The sequence below is a fragment of the Bombus fervidus genome, chromosome 12 (genome assembly GCF_041682495.2).
Source record: "Bombus fervidus isolate BK054 chromosome 12, iyBomFerv1, whole genome shotgun sequence".
NCBI classification, from domain to species: Eukaryota; Metazoa; Arthropoda; class Insecta; order Hymenoptera; family Apidae; genus Bombus; species Bombus fervidus.
The window spans coordinates 6,216,350-6,234,113 of NC_091528.1; the positions used below are offsets into that span (position 1 = coordinate 6,216,350).

Sequence of the window (17,764 nt, forward strand, 5' to 3'; positions counted from 1 at the left end):
GAACAACCAAAAAAGAGAAATAAAGAAAAGGGAAAGAAGTCGTGGAAAAGGTCATTCCCTGTAATTAAGAAGAAAGTCTCGCGGAATTGGCAAATCGAGTCCGGTAACAACTGCTTTTAAGCAAGCCATTTGTCGCGTGAAACGATTGCTGGAAATGTCATTTCAAATTTTATGCAGACCTTTTTATTGTTACCGAGTATAAAGCGTGACGTTTTATTGCATATCGTAACGGTGTTGCAATAAAGTACCGCGCGAACGATTGAAACGAGTCGCGTCGGACGAACTGGTTTGGCCAAACTCCGAGTTTCTATCATTTCTCATCATCGAGCCCGGTTAACACGTAGGAAACCGCAGAAACAGCGAATCCAGGTCGTGACATCGAAAACTGCATTTCGATCGACTGTTGCCTCTGCTCTCTGATGACCCGAAAACCACCGCCTAGCGATCACTTAGATCGAGCATCTGTTTTTCCGCAATATACGAACAGAATCACCACTTATTCTTGGAAGAAATTTTTATGGCGATGAGGATATATTCTTTTGTTTTACGAGCTCTACGATTTGTTTTATTCAATCTTAGAATATTTAATTTTGTGGGAATTGGAATTTAGAATATTTAATTTTATACAATTAGAATATAGAATTTTTAACTTTATGGGAACTGCAATTCAGAATATTTAATTTTGTGAGAATTGAAATAAAAAATTTTTAATTTTATGGGAATCAAAGTTTAGAATATTTACTATATCAGTTTATTACGGAAACTGAAGTTTAAAATACTAAGAATATTTAGTTTCGAATTAATCGTTAGAATATTTTATTTCATATTTGTCAGAATGAAAAATTCTGAATTTTATAAAAATTAGAATTCTTCCATGCAACGTACCAATCTATTCTTTTCGGAGAAAACATCTCGATCGTCGATATTAATATTATAAACCCATTGACTCTTTTGTTAACAGTTACTTCAGGAATCTGCAATATTTTATATCGGTGCACGTTGTGAAATCAGAAAATATTGATTTTTTGTTTCCCCATCGACGAAGGAAATTCCAACTTTGCACTCCGCTAAGATTCAGTAAAAGTATGGAATGTATCTTCCAGAAAGGTTTATAATTTATAGCAGTGAGTACCAGACTGTTCAAAGTAAGAACTTTCCAAGCGGGGCTTACAAGTTGAATAGCCATTGAGGCAGCCTTCGACGTTTCATTTAATGGCATGTTAAAGACCGAATTTTCTTCGAGATGCGAAACACCGGCTCTACTCTTCTGGAGTAACGTAGCTAGTGAGCTTTATTTGCCGCCAGTTTCCTGAAACTTCTATCTCTAACGAACAACTATGAAATTCCTTCAGATATGCAGAAATCTTCAATTAAATTAAATTTAATACTAAATTTCCGATTTGTACCTAAATATGTAATAGATGGCTGGTGGATCTGCTCCTGTAATACATGAATGATTAAGACACGATGATAATAAATGTAAAATGGATTTTGATTATCAAGTCGTGATTTAATCGGACGATTTAATTTTACTTTGAATAACGTCAAATTTGCAGATGATTCCTTGTTAGAAACGTTTTCAATATCTAAAATCGTACAAGAACAAAGTCATTCAATTACCTAAAGAACGCTGTTATTCCATCGATATGTGTCACTATTAGTTCTCGTAATCGAGATTCTACCGTGTATGCAATTGTTAAAAGCACTTTCGTGTTTCCATTCATATAGAAACTAGAAGGCTTAAAATCCACTATTTTAACGAGTTTCGTAGTCACAACGGCGATTTATTCGAACTGAACTTTCGTCAAAATCACTCGCCACTTTGGACTAATATAAAAATCAAAAAAAAAAAAAAAAAAGAGAGAGAGAAAAAGCGAAATCCATCGTTTTAGCGGCTATCGATTCGGATTAAAGAAAAATACGTTTTAACGAAATTGTTTGCATACTTTAACGAATATATGAAAAACCAATGATCTGAAATCCACTGTGTTTAGCCGTACCATTGATCGATCGATGTTTAATTTCCAATGACTGTCATAATTGAACGTGGAGAAAAATAACGTTTTGATCGAATTTAATAATCATCATCTACAATTTAAGCGTGTTTTACAATCGAAAAGAAGAAGACGAATGTAGGCTAATTCGATTCGCTTATTAAATCGACGCTGATCAAGTACCATAATTTCATAATACTATACCGGTGTTAATTGAGAAACGACGGCGGTGTCGACCGATACTATTCGAAGAGAATGCTTCGTTACTCTAAAGAACGGTTCGTTAGGATGAAACATAGGGAGGTTGCTAAAGGTGTAATTAAAATTACTGGTGTAGAGAGGCGGCATATGAAACGCAGTGACACGGGAACTGCATCTGAAAATAGTCCGGAGTAGTTCCAGGCGGCGCATTGAGACGGTTTAAAATTGGCATAAAACTAGGCTACACATTCCATCCGACCCTTGAGAAACGTTCTAAGCACATGCAATCATTGTGCAATACTCCCTCGTCGTGTGTATTATTCCTCTATATAAATAACGCGCGTCTTGCACGACTATCAACGTCTAATGATCATTAACCCATTAAGGATAAACAGTGTAGTAATCTAAATTAAAAGATAAAACTATCGTCGTTTCATCAAAATACAAAAAATATGTTAGAATAATAAATATTACAGAATAATATTACACAAGCCCGCCATAAATTATAGACACGAAATGAACTTCTATAATTCAAAGAAAAAAGCTAGTTCATCATAGTGCTGCAAAGCAGTCCAATTTCGTCAAACTGTATAAAATTGTAAGATCTATCGCGAGATGAATTAATATCGTAACAAATGGATAAGATACAACATTTTTAAGTGGAAGAGAAGATAGTAGCAAGAAAGTTTTTCTGAAAATTTATAGAACATTTTTGAGGATCCACAATACGGATTCAACAGCGTTTTACAATTTTCTTGTTGGAATTGACTAAAATACGAAATTACAAATGAAATGTTGATTCTCAATGGATTGAATGCCGGCACTTACGAGCTAAATTAAAAGTCATCGATCATTTCACGCAGTGAAGATCATTCTAAAAGAACAATAAATACTAACGTCGCGAACGATCTACGTCTAGAATTAAATTAATTACACGTTATCTAATTCGCGAGGACTACGCAGTGGCGAACCAAGTAGAACGGCTGTTCAGCGAATGTAAAAATGAAGATAGGAAGAGGACTTATTGTTACACGGCGTAATTTCTCAGCTTCATAGGTTTTGGTAGTTCCTTGGCAGCACTGGTTTTGTCTGATGGGATTTTTGGCATCTCCAGAGCTGACGGTAGGCTTGTGTCCTCATGTGGGTTCAGCCAATGACTCGTTCTGAAATCACGACAAAAATGTAAATCGTGTTCTTCTAATTTTATGAGTCGGCGCTTTGATGAATCGTTGAATTACGTCGAAGGGGAGCTTCGTTCGTATTTCACAAAGTCTTCAAAATTCCAAGAAATTCCGGACTGTAATTTTGAACGAAGTATTATAAAGATAAGAGGGATTATAAAGATTCAATTACGTTACTTCGTACTATTCTATCGATCACTTGGATGCATCGAGAAGAGATCTTGTTCATGTGACGGAATATCTGAAAAATTGGTAAGAAACTCGAACTGCAATTTCGAAACCCATTCGATGATCCAAGAACGAAACGTTTCCGAGGTACGAAAGATTGAAACTGTGTTACTTTGCTCTATCAAAAAGGGGACGCGGAAATGAGGAAACCTTGTAAAATCACGCGCAAGCACCTACAATAAACGTTCGTTATCTTCTGTCCACACCGATTAAGATAAGAATCTTATGAAGCGGTGACAATAGAGAGAATTTTGCGAGCATTTTGTCTGTTGCAAATAGTCGTTATCGTAGTAGGGAGACAACATACGCAATGACAATAAAATATGTTATAAAATAAAAATACCTGTAGTTTGGCGGAATTTCAGTCTCTTCTGAGAAAGCATCATCGAGACCGTAATCTACATCATCGCTTGTTATGCTATCGGACGATTCATTTCTCCCCTGACTCATTGTCTTGACGTCTGTATTGTTCCCACTTCCATCGATAAGCTGGTTCCTCACGGAAGCCACGATAAGAGTATCATCGATCGACACCTCGTCGTTCGTTGATTTATGTCTCTGTTCAGCGTTATAAGCTGGCTGATCCTCCATCTTATCTGGATACCGATGTAGCACGTTCTTTTCGTAATAATATTGCCCAGGCTTTTTCGCTATGTCGTTGGCTATTTGGGTAGTCAACGGTCTTGGAACTTCACTGGTAACTCGATTCTCGAGTCTGTCGACCTCATTTCCGCTTTGACTCGCCGTGAGGATCGTCACGCTGTGAATTTTCGACGGTTTAGGTTGCACATTCTGATAAGAGTTCTCGGGTTTACTCGTCTGATAATCGCTAATCTGCTGCGCTGGTCTGTAAACAGGAGTCGAGTGAGTCGCTATATCATAATCGTTCTGACTGGCAGACCAACTACTGAATTCTTTATTATATTCGTTATTCGAAATTGGTCTTGCAGAGGAACTTAGGTAGAAAGCGTTAGGGTGGACGGTGGTTTCTTTGTCGGTTAAGCTTGCGGTAGGTCTGCCAGGGAAATCAATTTGATAACTTGATCCATAACTACTCTGTATTGGCTTTCTATTTGGTTCTTGATAAGGTCTATAGTACGGATCATTTATTACTGTCTCCTGTGTCTTCTTATCAGAAGAGACGGTAGACCACGTGGTATACCTATTTTCGGAATCTTTTACGTAATCATGTTGGCTATTTGCAGGTTTGATGTACGTATCTTCAGAATCTTTTAGATAATTCTGTTGGTGGTTCGAAGTTTGTGCATAGCTCTGTAAATGACCAGAATCTGTTTGACCGACCAAAACCACAGGCTTATATTGCAATTTCTGCCAAATATTGATTCCATGTCCTTGATTATTGTGCTCTGGCAAATCATAAACAGGCTTGGCCGGTGGTTGACTCTGATACTGTGAATTAGGCCACGAATTCAATTCAGGTCCATGATCATGCGGCTTATAATTAGCAACATATGCGTCCACATCTTGAGGTCTCTGAGTAGAACTATAAACTGGTTTGGACGATGGTTGACTCTGATACTGTGAATTAGGCCACGAATTCAATTCAGATCCATGATCATGTGGCTTATAATTAGCAATATATGCGTCCACATCTTGAGGTCTCTGGGTAGAACTGTAAACTGGTTTGGACGATGGTTGACTCTGATACTGTGAATTAGGCCACGAGCTTGGTTTAGATCCATGGTCCTGAGGTTTATAATTTGTAATATAAGCGTCTATATTTTGAGAAGGTTTCTGAGTAGAACTAAAAAAAGGTTTGGACGATGGTTGGCTCTGATACTGTGAATTAGGCCACGAGCTTGGTTTAGATCCATAGTCCTGAGGCTTATAATTTGTAATATAAGCGTCCACATCTTGAGAAGGTTTCTGAGTAGTCAATTTTTGGAAGTTGGTATAATAAGTGTACAAAGTTGGTCTTGGACTGGTTCCAGGGAAACTATCAAATACAACATCGCTAGAGTAGTTAGGTCTATATCCTTGGCTCAAAGGATTAGGATTATTGGGATCATTGAAAGCATATGGAACATAAGAGTAAGGAGGATCTCCTAGAGGATGCGCTATTATCACAGGTTTTTCTGGAAGATAATTTGGAATAGGCATAGATCCTTTAGAAACTAGTCTCTGTTGTGTTCCTTGGACCAACGAGGGATTCACTTTTATACTGGACCCATAGATAGCATCATTCACAAAGACAGGTGAATTAATTGCATTATTTTGTACAACTATGGTTAGATTATCTACAGGACCAAAAGGCTTCTTCACGACAATCCTGTTCTGCTGTTCAACGCTTGTTTTTGCAGGGTTTAAGTTATGAGAATGTAAATCTGTAGATTTTGAAGTGGTTGCACTGACTGAAGCGTACTTCTTTATTTTATCAATGATACCTTCTCTTCTAAATTTTGGACCTCTCTCTACCCATGATTCTAAATTCAATTGTCCAATAATAGAATCGTTGCAAGGCCTACGTTGATTCTTCAAAGTATCCTGTGTCAAGAACACAAATGGTTGTATAGTTTCTATATTATCCATAGTTGAGCAAAGAACTTGAGCTAGAGTGACTCTCCTGATTTGTTGGAGCTGTCCAGGTGTGAAACTGCTTTCCTGCTGAGAATTCTCATACCAGAATCTGTCTCCTCTACGTATATTATTAAACTGCTGGCCAATTATACAAGCAAACGTGGGTCCAACTAAACCGCTCTTCACTGATTTCTCTGCAAGTCCTCCAGTGAATAAATCAATATCTTCGACAGACGAGTAGACTAATTTGAATCTTCTAGCCGTGGATGGTGGCATAACTCTCTCTAAATCGTCAAAATTTTTTATCGGCGATAGAGCACAGGGTTCTCGCCATCGTACGTATGGGGGAATTCCATGATCTCTGCCTCGTTGGATGTTGATCGAAGCTAGATCCATTCCAAAGGGGAATCTTGGAGTTTGAAATAAATGGTTAGTTAATTCTTCGCTTATGTGTTCGTCTCTTCTTTGGGCGTTTTGATTGATTAGACCAAGAAGAAGACGATCCACTGAGCCGGCTGTTTCCAGGTTTGCTGGATTCATGAACTCGTTGTGGATGGAAACATCTACAAATTGAAGAAATTATGAAACTTTTGGTACTTTATGTTGTATCGTGATTTTCTAGCATTCTGATGTAGCAATCTTTATATTTTAATTAGGAAATTCCTTGTACATTATATTTCTAGATAGAAGATTTTCCAAGATAGAATACTGACTGTTGAAAATTGGCTGATGATCGCTGTTAAATCGGACGAAGCTCTGTTGAACCAGAGAGTGACCAAAGCGATAGGCAGCCGTAGAAAACGCATTCGCGATAGCTGGTTTCACTGTTGGGTCGTAACCTTCGTAATAGCCTTTCTTTAAGAGTTCGAGGTCGAATATTTTCATCACGTCTTGACCTGGAATGTTTCGATCTCCGTTACCTCCATCTCTACATCCTTTTTCAACTATGCTCAATTCTGATATCCGATAATAACTAACCGATTAAGTTCCTTATATTCGAAAATAGCCGATTAACTTTGAAACTATCAAACGATAAATAGGACATTTTAATCATGAAAGAAATCCTCGTCACAATTATCATTGCGAAGAGTTCTCTTATGGATTTATTATTTGACGATGTATAAATAACATTTGGAAATTTTCTTCGAAAATAACAAAACTATATTTCGATGTTAATTCTTGGAGGAACTAGCCAATCGTCGTAGTGTTATAGGTATCAGAAGAATCAGAATCGTTCGAGTAATTCGATTTCCATTTGAAGGTTCAATTTACCAAGAACAATAGGCAGGAATTCTCTGTAGGTGATGTGCTGGACAATGGACGCGACGATTCTCCGGGATTCTTGAAATAGTTTCTCGTCGCCCCAATGAGCATTCAACGCGGCAAGTTTCGTCGCGATTCTATTGTGAAGCCTCAAAAACGCTACGTGAAGAGACGTGAGGGCAGGTTGTTCGCCGAGACGACCATCGCCAGCTTTGAAGCAATTCGTGGATAATGATCCGCGTCTACAGAGATCGGAATCGAGTTTAGGCAGCACCGGTCTCTGCGACTGAATCCTTCCATATTGCAATAAACCTGTGAACATAATATTACATATAAAAATATTACATGTTAATCGAAGTTAAGAAATTTATTCTTATTCGGTATTTTTAAAATTGATATAAATAAAAATTTTCAAAAAGAACGGGATGAAATTATTTTCTACGAATTCTAATTGAACAAACGTAACATTAAACTTATTTCGATCTCCTTCACAGTTTTAATTCACTTTCGTTCCTTGATTAAAAAAAAAAAAAAAGAAAAAAAGGGTGAGAAAAATTGTACGTGTGAATTTAAGGAAACGAATTATTAAATTAATGAAAGTCTGTAATTAAAAATACGCAACACTGGTCGTCTTTTAATTCGCTTTGGATGTCTTAAATCTCTTCCAAATTTTATCATATAAGATATAAAAGCAAAATATATATATGTCGGGGATGAAAGGATATCGGGACCTTTCTTTTGGAATGTTTGGGGAGGTCTCCAATACTTTTATTTTATTATAGCTGTATTTAAATAATAAAACTGAGAAATAGTTGTTTATAATTTAATCCGAGTATGGGTGCCTGAGATTTATGACAGTGGGCTTGGGCTCGAAGTGACATAACGGGTCGCTGAACGTAGCCACAGTCACGGGAGGGACGTGTAGCTAACAGAGGTATGGAGTAATTAAATAGCTCTCCTTAAAAAAAACAAAGATTGACCCGAGGGGTACAGAGGGGTACGGAGAGGAGTATATAAGGGCAGTTCCACTTTGACTGAGATTCAGTCAGATAAGTTCTACTTGTGCTGTGAACAAGTACGTCGAGACACACACGAATCTTGGATCAGTAAGTTGAGTTCGACTTAGACTGTGGCAGAAATCGCATTCGTCATCCCGTTGACCGTGGATTCGTTATCGAGCCTAAATTCATTGTCATCAACATTTCGATTATCTAATCGCCGCTATTACTTGTTAAACTCTGTAATAATTACATTTGTATCAGTAAAATATCATCTATAGTACATAACAACGATGGCCAATTCACGTGAAGATTCATTATACGCCCCTAAGCCCAATGATAACCCGACATATATAAAGTATCGTTCTTGAGTGAATTTTTAGATAAATTAAATTTATAATAAAGTCTCACCATTCCGAAATAATCGTAAGGAATCTGTTTGAAAGGCGCTGTTGCTGTATATCACAGAAGCATCTAGATAACTTGTCACCTGTGATAATTGCTCCCTGGGTCCAAATTCACAGTCTTCTTTCGGTGCTGAGCCGCTTCGAACGAACTCTAAACATTTAACACCCAAAGGACCGAAGAAACTATCGTGTACGCTTACTGATATTGGCAAACATTCTGGATGCTGTGGAGATATATTTTACTCTTAGAAAAATTAATTAATGAGTGGTGGAGGATTCAGTTATAAGTGCAATTATGTACCATGAATTCCGGTGGTTGGAAACCGGATCCGAATTTCAGACAACATTGTGGTATAGAGCCATTAAATCCTCTGCCTTGCCCGGTGGCTAAAGGGAGCACGTGAGATGAGAAAATTTCTGTCTTGATGGTTCCAATATAGTTTAGTAATTCTGACTAGGAAAATTGAATACTAAATTTATGGAAATTTATAATTACGTTTCAATTGACAGAGTTCTAGTTTCCTTCTGAATGTTAGCTGATTATCGTTCTTTGATTTAGATAAATTTTCAAATTAATTTCCTAAAATGATAAAGAAAGTCACGTTGGAAAAATGGAACGTTAAATTTATGTACTTGGTTTCCTCCCAAGTTTCAAGTCGCTATCATTCTTTGATTTGCACGAATTTTATTAGGTAGAATTTTTGAATTTTTTAAGGAAGATTTCACTCGTTAAGGAATAATTCGGATTGAAAAAATCAAACATTCAACTTGTGGAAACGTAATTATAATTAATCGTACGGAACTATCATTTTCAAAAATTGCTGAAAATTTCCACCTGTTAAATCATGATCGACAAACTGTCCCCACTGCATGAGCATGTGAGTAACAGCTTCCAAGGGGACATCTTTGTCCTCGTGAATCACCGTGGTCACTAGTCTTGCGCTAGGAAGTGGTCTTCCTGTCACCGATTTCCTTATACTCTGAATACCATCATCGTAAACCGAAGGCAGGAACCTGACGAACATCCATCAAATCCATTATTTTTCTCTAATCAAATTAATCCTGAAGCTTAGATTATTCGTTCAATTAAAATCACTGCATTTATATACCACAGATAGGAAACACGATATTCGCAGAGCCATTTTTCTTCATTTCCTAATTTTTGTACTAGTTTACAGCTAAAAGAGAATATCGCTAATTGCGAAGAAGATGCAACTCTTTTAGAAATAGTTGATAAACTTATGAAATTTAGTGACATACCAATGGCATCTTCGAAAGTGACAAACATCAAGTAAGAAGAGAGAAATTAATATAAATTACTAACGAATATAATAAAAATTGCCAAACAATTCTGTATAATAATATATAATCTGTACAATGATACATCTGTACAAATATATAATAATCTGTACATATGATGAATGATATAATTGACAATTTTATATTATTTTGTATTAGATATGGATATAAAATTGCCAACAGTATACACACTATACATATATTTCAAATAGCAATATAACAAAAGAAGTAGGAATGTAATGCATTATATATTTTATATTTTATAGAAGAGCAACCCTAAAATACAACGATATAAAATAGATTGATACAGTAATGTATAATAGCCAATTAATTTTATATCATTGTATTTTAAGATTGCTCGTCTATAAAACACGAAAGGATATAATTTATAACGTTCCTACTTCTTTCTACTACCATTACTCCCGTGATTTTCATTTAGTGAATTACCTTTGCATAGTGGACATGGCGGAGCCCCACCATAGATGCTGCAAGTTATTGCAGCTTCCATCAGACGTTCTGTATCTCAAACTGGCCGCCGGACAGTTGGGAACTCCTCTGTTTGGGCAGCCACGTTGAAGTGGATTGCTTTGACTGCGACGAGACAGAAGCAAGTCTGCCGGAGTATTTGGGAATCTTGAGCAAACGAGTCGTCGAAATTTCGAGATTAAATAAGAGTGCAAAGTTGCGGAAGGCAAGATGTAAAAGACGGTGTTCTTACTTTCTCCTGAACAACGTGGTGCCCTGAAGAACCGCGTATCCGTACTTGGCGAGGAACCTTGCTTCTTCTGTTTGTTCGTTAAAAACTGCCACGTGCCTCGCAGGATTGTCGGAGTCCAGGTAAAGACCTGTTCAAGTTGTATTTAAAGATCAATTTTATACCTTGTAATCAGGCAATTAGATGTTGTCGATCGTTGTTTGTATAGTTTGTGGGTTTGATTTGTGTTTATATGGCGATTTTATTGGAACTGACACTTATACAGCGTGTTTCAGTTTTCTTGCAAATTTTTTCAAGATAGATAGTTCATGAGCATAGATGAAGAAATTGTGGCAATCGTATGAGAAACATAAGAGTAAATATGAAAGTAGAGTTTGGAATATTTTGCAACGACCTCTATTATTCAAATTAACAATTGTGTTTTAATTAGTATATAGAAGTTGGACAAATAATGGAGACACTTCTTATATGTCATATACTTATACATAACATATGTCGTATAAAGGGATATACATACATATACATGATAAAGACATATAAGAGTTGTTTCCACTATTTTGTGCAACTGTATATTGAAAATATTATTTTATAAATAACTGCATATTATATATATAATAAAATGCATATAACTAAAACAATATATATATTATGTAAATAATATTGTATATATATATTAACTGTATATTGTATATATATAATAAAATGCATATAACTAAAACTTTCAGTAATAATTAATATTCAAATCAATAATTTTCAATTTCTTTCTAACAATATTTAATATCAACAATTCGTCCAATTATCTTTAACATCCCTAATTTCCATAAGTTCCATGAATAAACTATCTCTCTTGCAGCCTTGAAAAATCTTCCCAATTATTCTCCAATCTTTTTAAAATCTCGTGCAAGAATTATGCCATTTCAAATGGAAAAGCGATTGTTCAAGAACTATGAAAAATCTCACCCATCGAGTAAAGCTTCGGTTCCTTAACAGTATACAAATCCTTCATGGCATCGAGCCCAAAATTAGCCGCCTCTAACAAGTCGTCCTCATCGGGCTCGGTTTTCCCTTTATAGTCAGCGTCATAGTTATTTCTTTCTATCTTGACTACGTCATCCATTCTATTATCCTGCACGGTTGTCCCCAATGAAACTCCTCCCTCGGGATTTCTCTGCGAATACTTTTCCTCGTCCTCTTCTCTCTCTGACAGCTGCGAATTCCTCTCTCGGTCTCGCTCTTCTAGCTTCGAAAATCGATCCTCGTCGTTCGTACTATCAGTTACGTTTCTCTCAAGACTCGCAGGAACTTCTTGATCGAACGAATCGGCAGATTGTTCTACTCCTTGAAATAATTCTCGCACGTAGAGCAAAATCTGTTCGTATTGACTCAGATTCTCGGGAATAAATAAAGTTTCTATCGGCTCGGAATTATCATCGTCTTGATTGGATCGGTCGTCGAACGTTGATTCGTTTGTTGGTCGAAGAGTCGAAGATACTTTCGCGGAAGATGATCGCAGAGTCTCATGGTTCGTCGCTGACTTCGACAAACCGGAGGAAAGAAGGACGAGGAGGACGCTGGAAAGTAAAATTCAATTGAAATTCGACTCCTGAATGATATTCGAAGGATCATTTGCTTCGTGGTATTACAACTTTTTAAAATCTCGTTAGCACCGTGTACAAAATGTCCTGGTTCCGCGATAGTAAAATTGCGAAGCAATGAGGACACGTGTATACAGGTTACAAGAGATCTATCGCAAACGTATACTTAGTGGAAAGTTAGTATGCAGCATGAATAATCTTAGCCTTATACAGTAACTTCAAATCTATGCTGCAGCGAATTTCTGCGAAAAGTACATGAAAAGTCTGTAATTGTACTAAGATACAAAATATAATATATAGATATATTTACAGTATATGCATATAAAGTGCATAATTGAAGACGTGTCGCAGACAACATTGCAAGTACGAAATAACAAATTTTTAAAGATAGAGAGGAAGCTTCTGCGACTTAAAATTATTTTCAAAATTTCATTTGCCTTGATTATTATACGATCTTCTACTTCAATCTATTTTCCCATCTAATCCTACTTTAGTCTATCCCAAACTATCTACTATCCTTCCTTTCGCTAAATATAATGAAAATCCCGAGAAAACTAAATGTGCCATTTACCTATTTATTCGCAAACGCTGTTAATGGCAATCCTGTTTGTCTATAAATAACTCGTATAAAAAATATATTTTTTCAACGTGTTCTTTTTACTTTTATCACAAAAGTATATTTTAGAACGTTCCCGAGTAAGAATTGTTATAAAATCGATGATATTCAACGTGCATGTATTCGAGCATATCTATCGCTTAATGACACTTACATTGTCATTGAGCGATGTTGGACATACCGGTGGTTATCACCTTTTAACGCTATTAGTAATTATTTACAAACGGAGACAGCTTTTAAATTCTGTACTACAGTGTTCCCATTAGCATGTAGGACATTACACGATAAAGGAAACAACGTTTAAACATTTTTCCGCCCACAATGTTGTCCACAGGAAATCTTCAATTACTGATTTAATTAACGAATGAACTTCAAAATATTTAGAATTAAATTTGACATGTATCTGTCGCATCAATCTCACGATTAGCCTACCGAGGGTTGAACATACAATTAGTGTCAAAGATGGTCTCGCTACATATTCTGACTTATTAGCACAGTGCACAATTGTCTGTGCTTCGTGTATGCTTCCAATAATTATCTCGTATACGTTTAGCAAATTTTAGCAACATAACCACAATATACGTGTCTCGCGAGATTTCAAAATGTTTCATACAATTTGGACACGGAAAGTTAGTAAAAGTGTCCGAGTACTTTCGCGAACCGCTGAAAATCTTTTTCATCCTTTCGGTAATCTCCGAATGGAACTCATGCGCCACGATGTGGATCCCTGAATAAAATTTTACTAGGCGAGATTAGAAACTTTTACGCGAAAATAAAGAAGCTTCCGTATGAATATATTTCGTCCTTTTATCTACGATCGCAAAACGTTGCACGACGACGTGATGTTCAGTTTCGCATTTTCTCGGCCGTGACATTAACTTTCTCACGGGATAAATCGCACAAAAGAGCAGAACGTGAATGGTTGTGTTTCTGGCACGCGATTGAATGCCGTTCGTTGCAGCACGTGCAGCCACCGCATTTGCATTCCATCGCGTTAGCCGCATTTAATTGCACCGATCGCGGTAGACCGATCGACTCCCGATCGACGATACCGGTTGTCCGTTCTGTTCTAAACGGCCTCGTCATTCTCGTCACGGTGAAATCGAACTGGATCATCGATCACCGATGCGTACGTACGCATTCGTAATATGCAAATAACCGTTAGCAGAATTTTTCTAGTCAATTACTCGGCGAGAATACGAGTGAATACAGAGTGGTAAACAAGCGAGAAACGAACTTTCTTCGTGGACGAGCAGAGATTTTTCTGTGTGTTGAATACCTTGGCGAGTTTGTAATTTCGCTGTTTGTTTGATAGTCGATGGCATCGATGGAATCGAAAGTGACGATTTGATTTTGCAATACGAAGATTTTATCGGAGTTGGATCTATCTACCTTACTAGAGTTCAATGTAAAGATTGATATTTGATATTACAAAAATCATAATAATCATCTACTTGTTGATTGTAATGCTAATACGATGACTGCAACGCATAAAGCCGATAGTATGTAATCATGGTTTAAACGAAACTGAAATATCTATTTAACTAAATTACAATGAAAATTATAGTAAATGCGACGAAAATGTAGTATTTACGTTTATAGGAGGAAAATGTAAAAAGTATTGCCGAACGGTTGAGATGAAAATAAAATATATCTGTGTTTATGAATAAAAAGGAAATTAGAAAGTGGAGGATAATCAACGTTAGACGATGAGGAGAGTATTGATCAACTAGGGCGTAAAACTTAGAACTGGAAATGACGGAAGTATACGACAAGATGTAATCGACGCTAAAGTATAAGCACTACTGAATAAGTAGTACGTAGTATTGATGAAAATTAATTCAATGGAGAATAACGACGAGGCAAAATTCCAGCTACTATGACCAAGTAACACAAATCTTTATTTGGAATGCGGAGAGATGTAACGGGACCACAGATTGTAAGATGCTGGAGAACATAAAATCATAACACGTTTTCCTTGCTCACTGGATATAGAAAGGATGTACAGAAAAGTTGTTAAATTAGCAAAGATAAGAAACGTAGACGTTTAAATGGGAAATACACCTAAAGTAAAATACACCAGAATTTTAGCAAAAGATTGTGAACGAAATATCTCTATGATGAGAAAATTAAGATATCAAATTAGTTGCAAGGGAATGAAAATATAAAAATATCGTAAGATCCTAATTGGGAAAGCAACGATTCTAAAAATCCACTTAGTCCTTTTACTACCTTATTACGTTGCTGTAATGGACCATCAATTAGTTGAATAACAGGCGTACATATTTGTTTCAAATTACTCCTAATTATAAGTATTACGTTTTATTTACAAAAATACTCTGAAAATACACTACAACAATACTTCTGTACAAACCAGAAAACAGTGGTTCGTAAACGGAATTATCTACACAGCGATGAATTAACGAGATACAAAAGTACAGAAATTCACTAAGTGGAAGGACGAATATCAAGGATTAACTAAACAATGTCAGTTAATCAGATAGCAAATTTTAAATATCCGGACAAAAATTAAGAAACTCTCAAAGTGGAAGGATACATATAAAGAAGATTTAAGACTAGCCATAGAATGATTTAGAATTATCGAGACAGACTGTGATCCAGAAATTGACAGAGTGAGAGAATTCATATTGAGAAGACTTAGAATTAACGAATTTGCTGAACGATTAATCGATTAACGAGACTGGAAGATTCAGATATCCAGATAAAAATCCAGAAACTCACAAAGCTGTAGGATGCATGTCAAGAAGAAGGATCCCTGTGAGGGTGCACTTCGACCTAGATCACGCTTCAACCCTTCCCTGTGGATCAAACAGGCGCGCAGGAGGTGTCCTTCGTGATACGTGGCCTTCTCGAGGACGGTTCACCAAGTACTAAGCCTCATGGAGGCCGATCGACCGGCTTTTTACTCTTTTTACCCGATCGGCCGGTCGTGCACCTTTTTCTTGGATTTTTACTGTTACTCAGGCTGCCCTCCGGGCCTCACCTCTTTGATTTCGATCGAATGTTTCGCGATATACTGCCGGCAGATCGTGAATCCTCTCTCTTTCTCCCTTTCTCTCTCTCTCTCTCTCTCTCTCTCTCCTTCGTGTATTTACCACAACGATAGCTGTCCAAGTGGAAATGAAACGAAAAGAGAGAAGCATCGAATCCGACTCGGATTAACGCCTCGAGGAGACGTCGTGCCCGATTCCAGTTAGGACAGCCGTTTGCAGAGGAGATCGATACTATGGTAATTCGTGGCTCGTACTATATGCATGGTCTTTAATCTTTCCTCGCGATATGATTGGTTCTTTCGTACGTTCGATTGGCTGACAGGGAATTTTAATGAAGATTTGTCGGAACCAAGGCGAGATCGATAATAATTGATGAATGATGTTGAGCGGTGTTAGCGGGTGTTGGTGGTTGATCGATGGTAATGGAAGATGGGTTTTGTTAAGATAAGTAAGATTAAGGGTGGAGAGTCTGTGTTACTTTGTTGTTGTTTCTCAAATATTCTTTTTAACATCGCCCGAGGTTTCTGCTTTGCTCTTTCTAAGATGATAGGATCAGCGGATGATTTGAAATCTCTGCTTATCGTCGTTCAAGATATTATCTATCGTCTTGATAAACAATATCACTCTTTTGATCTTCTGAATCTTCACCTTTACGTTTCCTCCACCTTAATCGAAAACATATATACTTTATCTTGTTAAATAAACGGTTGATTTCTTATATTGAACTTTTCTTCGTAAATTAAAAATGTTTAGAAAATGGATTCATCACCGAAATCTCTATCTTTACGTTACTGTAATCTTGAATAAAAAAATATGTTCTTTATCCCGTCAAATAAATGGTAAAAATAATATATTCACTTTTTGTTCATGAAAATCAATTTTCCATTAAGAAAATATTTTCTTCTTGTACAGCTGTCATATGCATATGTGTGAATATTAAGTTTCCAGAACATAGTAACTAATCATGTTGAAAGTGGAGTTTTCATGATTTTAATGCACTAAATATCATAAAATAATAATGAAAATGTTGATAGACCGAGTTGGAGTTCTTTTGAAAGTGAATGGATTACATGTAAAAAATTCGTCTAATGATTGATTTATATTATTGTTGCTTTGAGAATAAAGTGATACGAACCTTATCAGTGCCTGGCGGCTTTCTCTTGAGCTTGCAAGCTGGCGATCGCCTTGCCAGAGCCGTACAGCACCTTCGCGCGTACCTGTACTCTTCTTGTAGTTGTGCAAGAGCTTCCAGATCCGGAGGAGCCGCTTCCGGACCCGCCACCGGAAGCCGAGCTTAACTGCAGCGTGGTGCCTGCATAATTCGCACCCCTGCAACTCGTACAGCCCTCCGACATTCTGGCTTCCTGAATACCCGTTCGTGTTAAATGCGAATGTCTCTCCTGAACGAAAGTACACCTTACAATCGTTGCAATAGCCAACGAAACTCATCATTTTATTAGAAATTTTATACAATTAATTTTAATAAAACTTGAAACAAACAAAGTTTATAGTTTTCATTCTCTAACCTTCCAATTTTTCATCTCAGAAAATTTTTTCGACATTCTGATTTTACATCGGTATAATTAATTTTTGGGAAATTTGAAATGAAAATTTGATAGCTTTAATTCTTAACCATTCGATTTTTCCATGTTGTAATTTCGTATACTTAATTTTAGGGAAATCTTGAAATACAATTTTATAACTTCAATTCTTAA

At 36.6% G+C, this 17,764-nt stretch overlaps 1 protein-coding gene across 1 annotated transcript; it reads right to left on the reverse strand.

Annotated features, from left to right (window-relative positions):
• Positions 1–1,331: 1,331 nt before the first annotated feature.
• LOC139992765 (uncharacterized) lies at positions 1,332–15,937 on the reverse strand. The gene is made up of 11 exons (XM_072013944.1): positions 15,778–15,937; positions 11,785–12,395; positions 10,828–10,954; positions 10,557–10,742; positions 9,646–9,824; positions 9,112–9,197; positions 8,815–9,034; positions 7,415–7,717; positions 6,856–7,038; positions 3,948–6,705; positions 1,332–3,358 (listed from the first exon to the last, which is right to left on the reverse strand). Exons 1-11 carry the CDS (start codon positions 15,792–15,794, stop codon positions 3,223–3,225), a joined length of 4,806 nt encoding a protein of 1,601 aa, XP_071870045.1. The 5' UTR covers positions 15,795–15,937; the 3' UTR covers positions 1,332–3,222.
• Positions 15,938–17,764: the final 1,827 nt, after the last annotated feature.

What these genes read in the sequence shown, in the direction of transcription:
- LOC139992765 (XM_072013944.1), bottom strand. An exon ending in CTTACGATTATTTCGGAATG is followed by an intron (nt 7,718 to 8,814) that starts GTGAGACTTTAT and finishes TTATGTTCACAG; the next exon opens with GTTTATTGCAATATGGAAGG. An exon ending in GAAATTCCGCCAAACTACAG is followed by an intron (nt 3,359 to 3,947) that starts GTATTTTTATTT and finishes TCGTGATTTCAG; the next exon opens with AACGAGTCATTGGCTGAACC.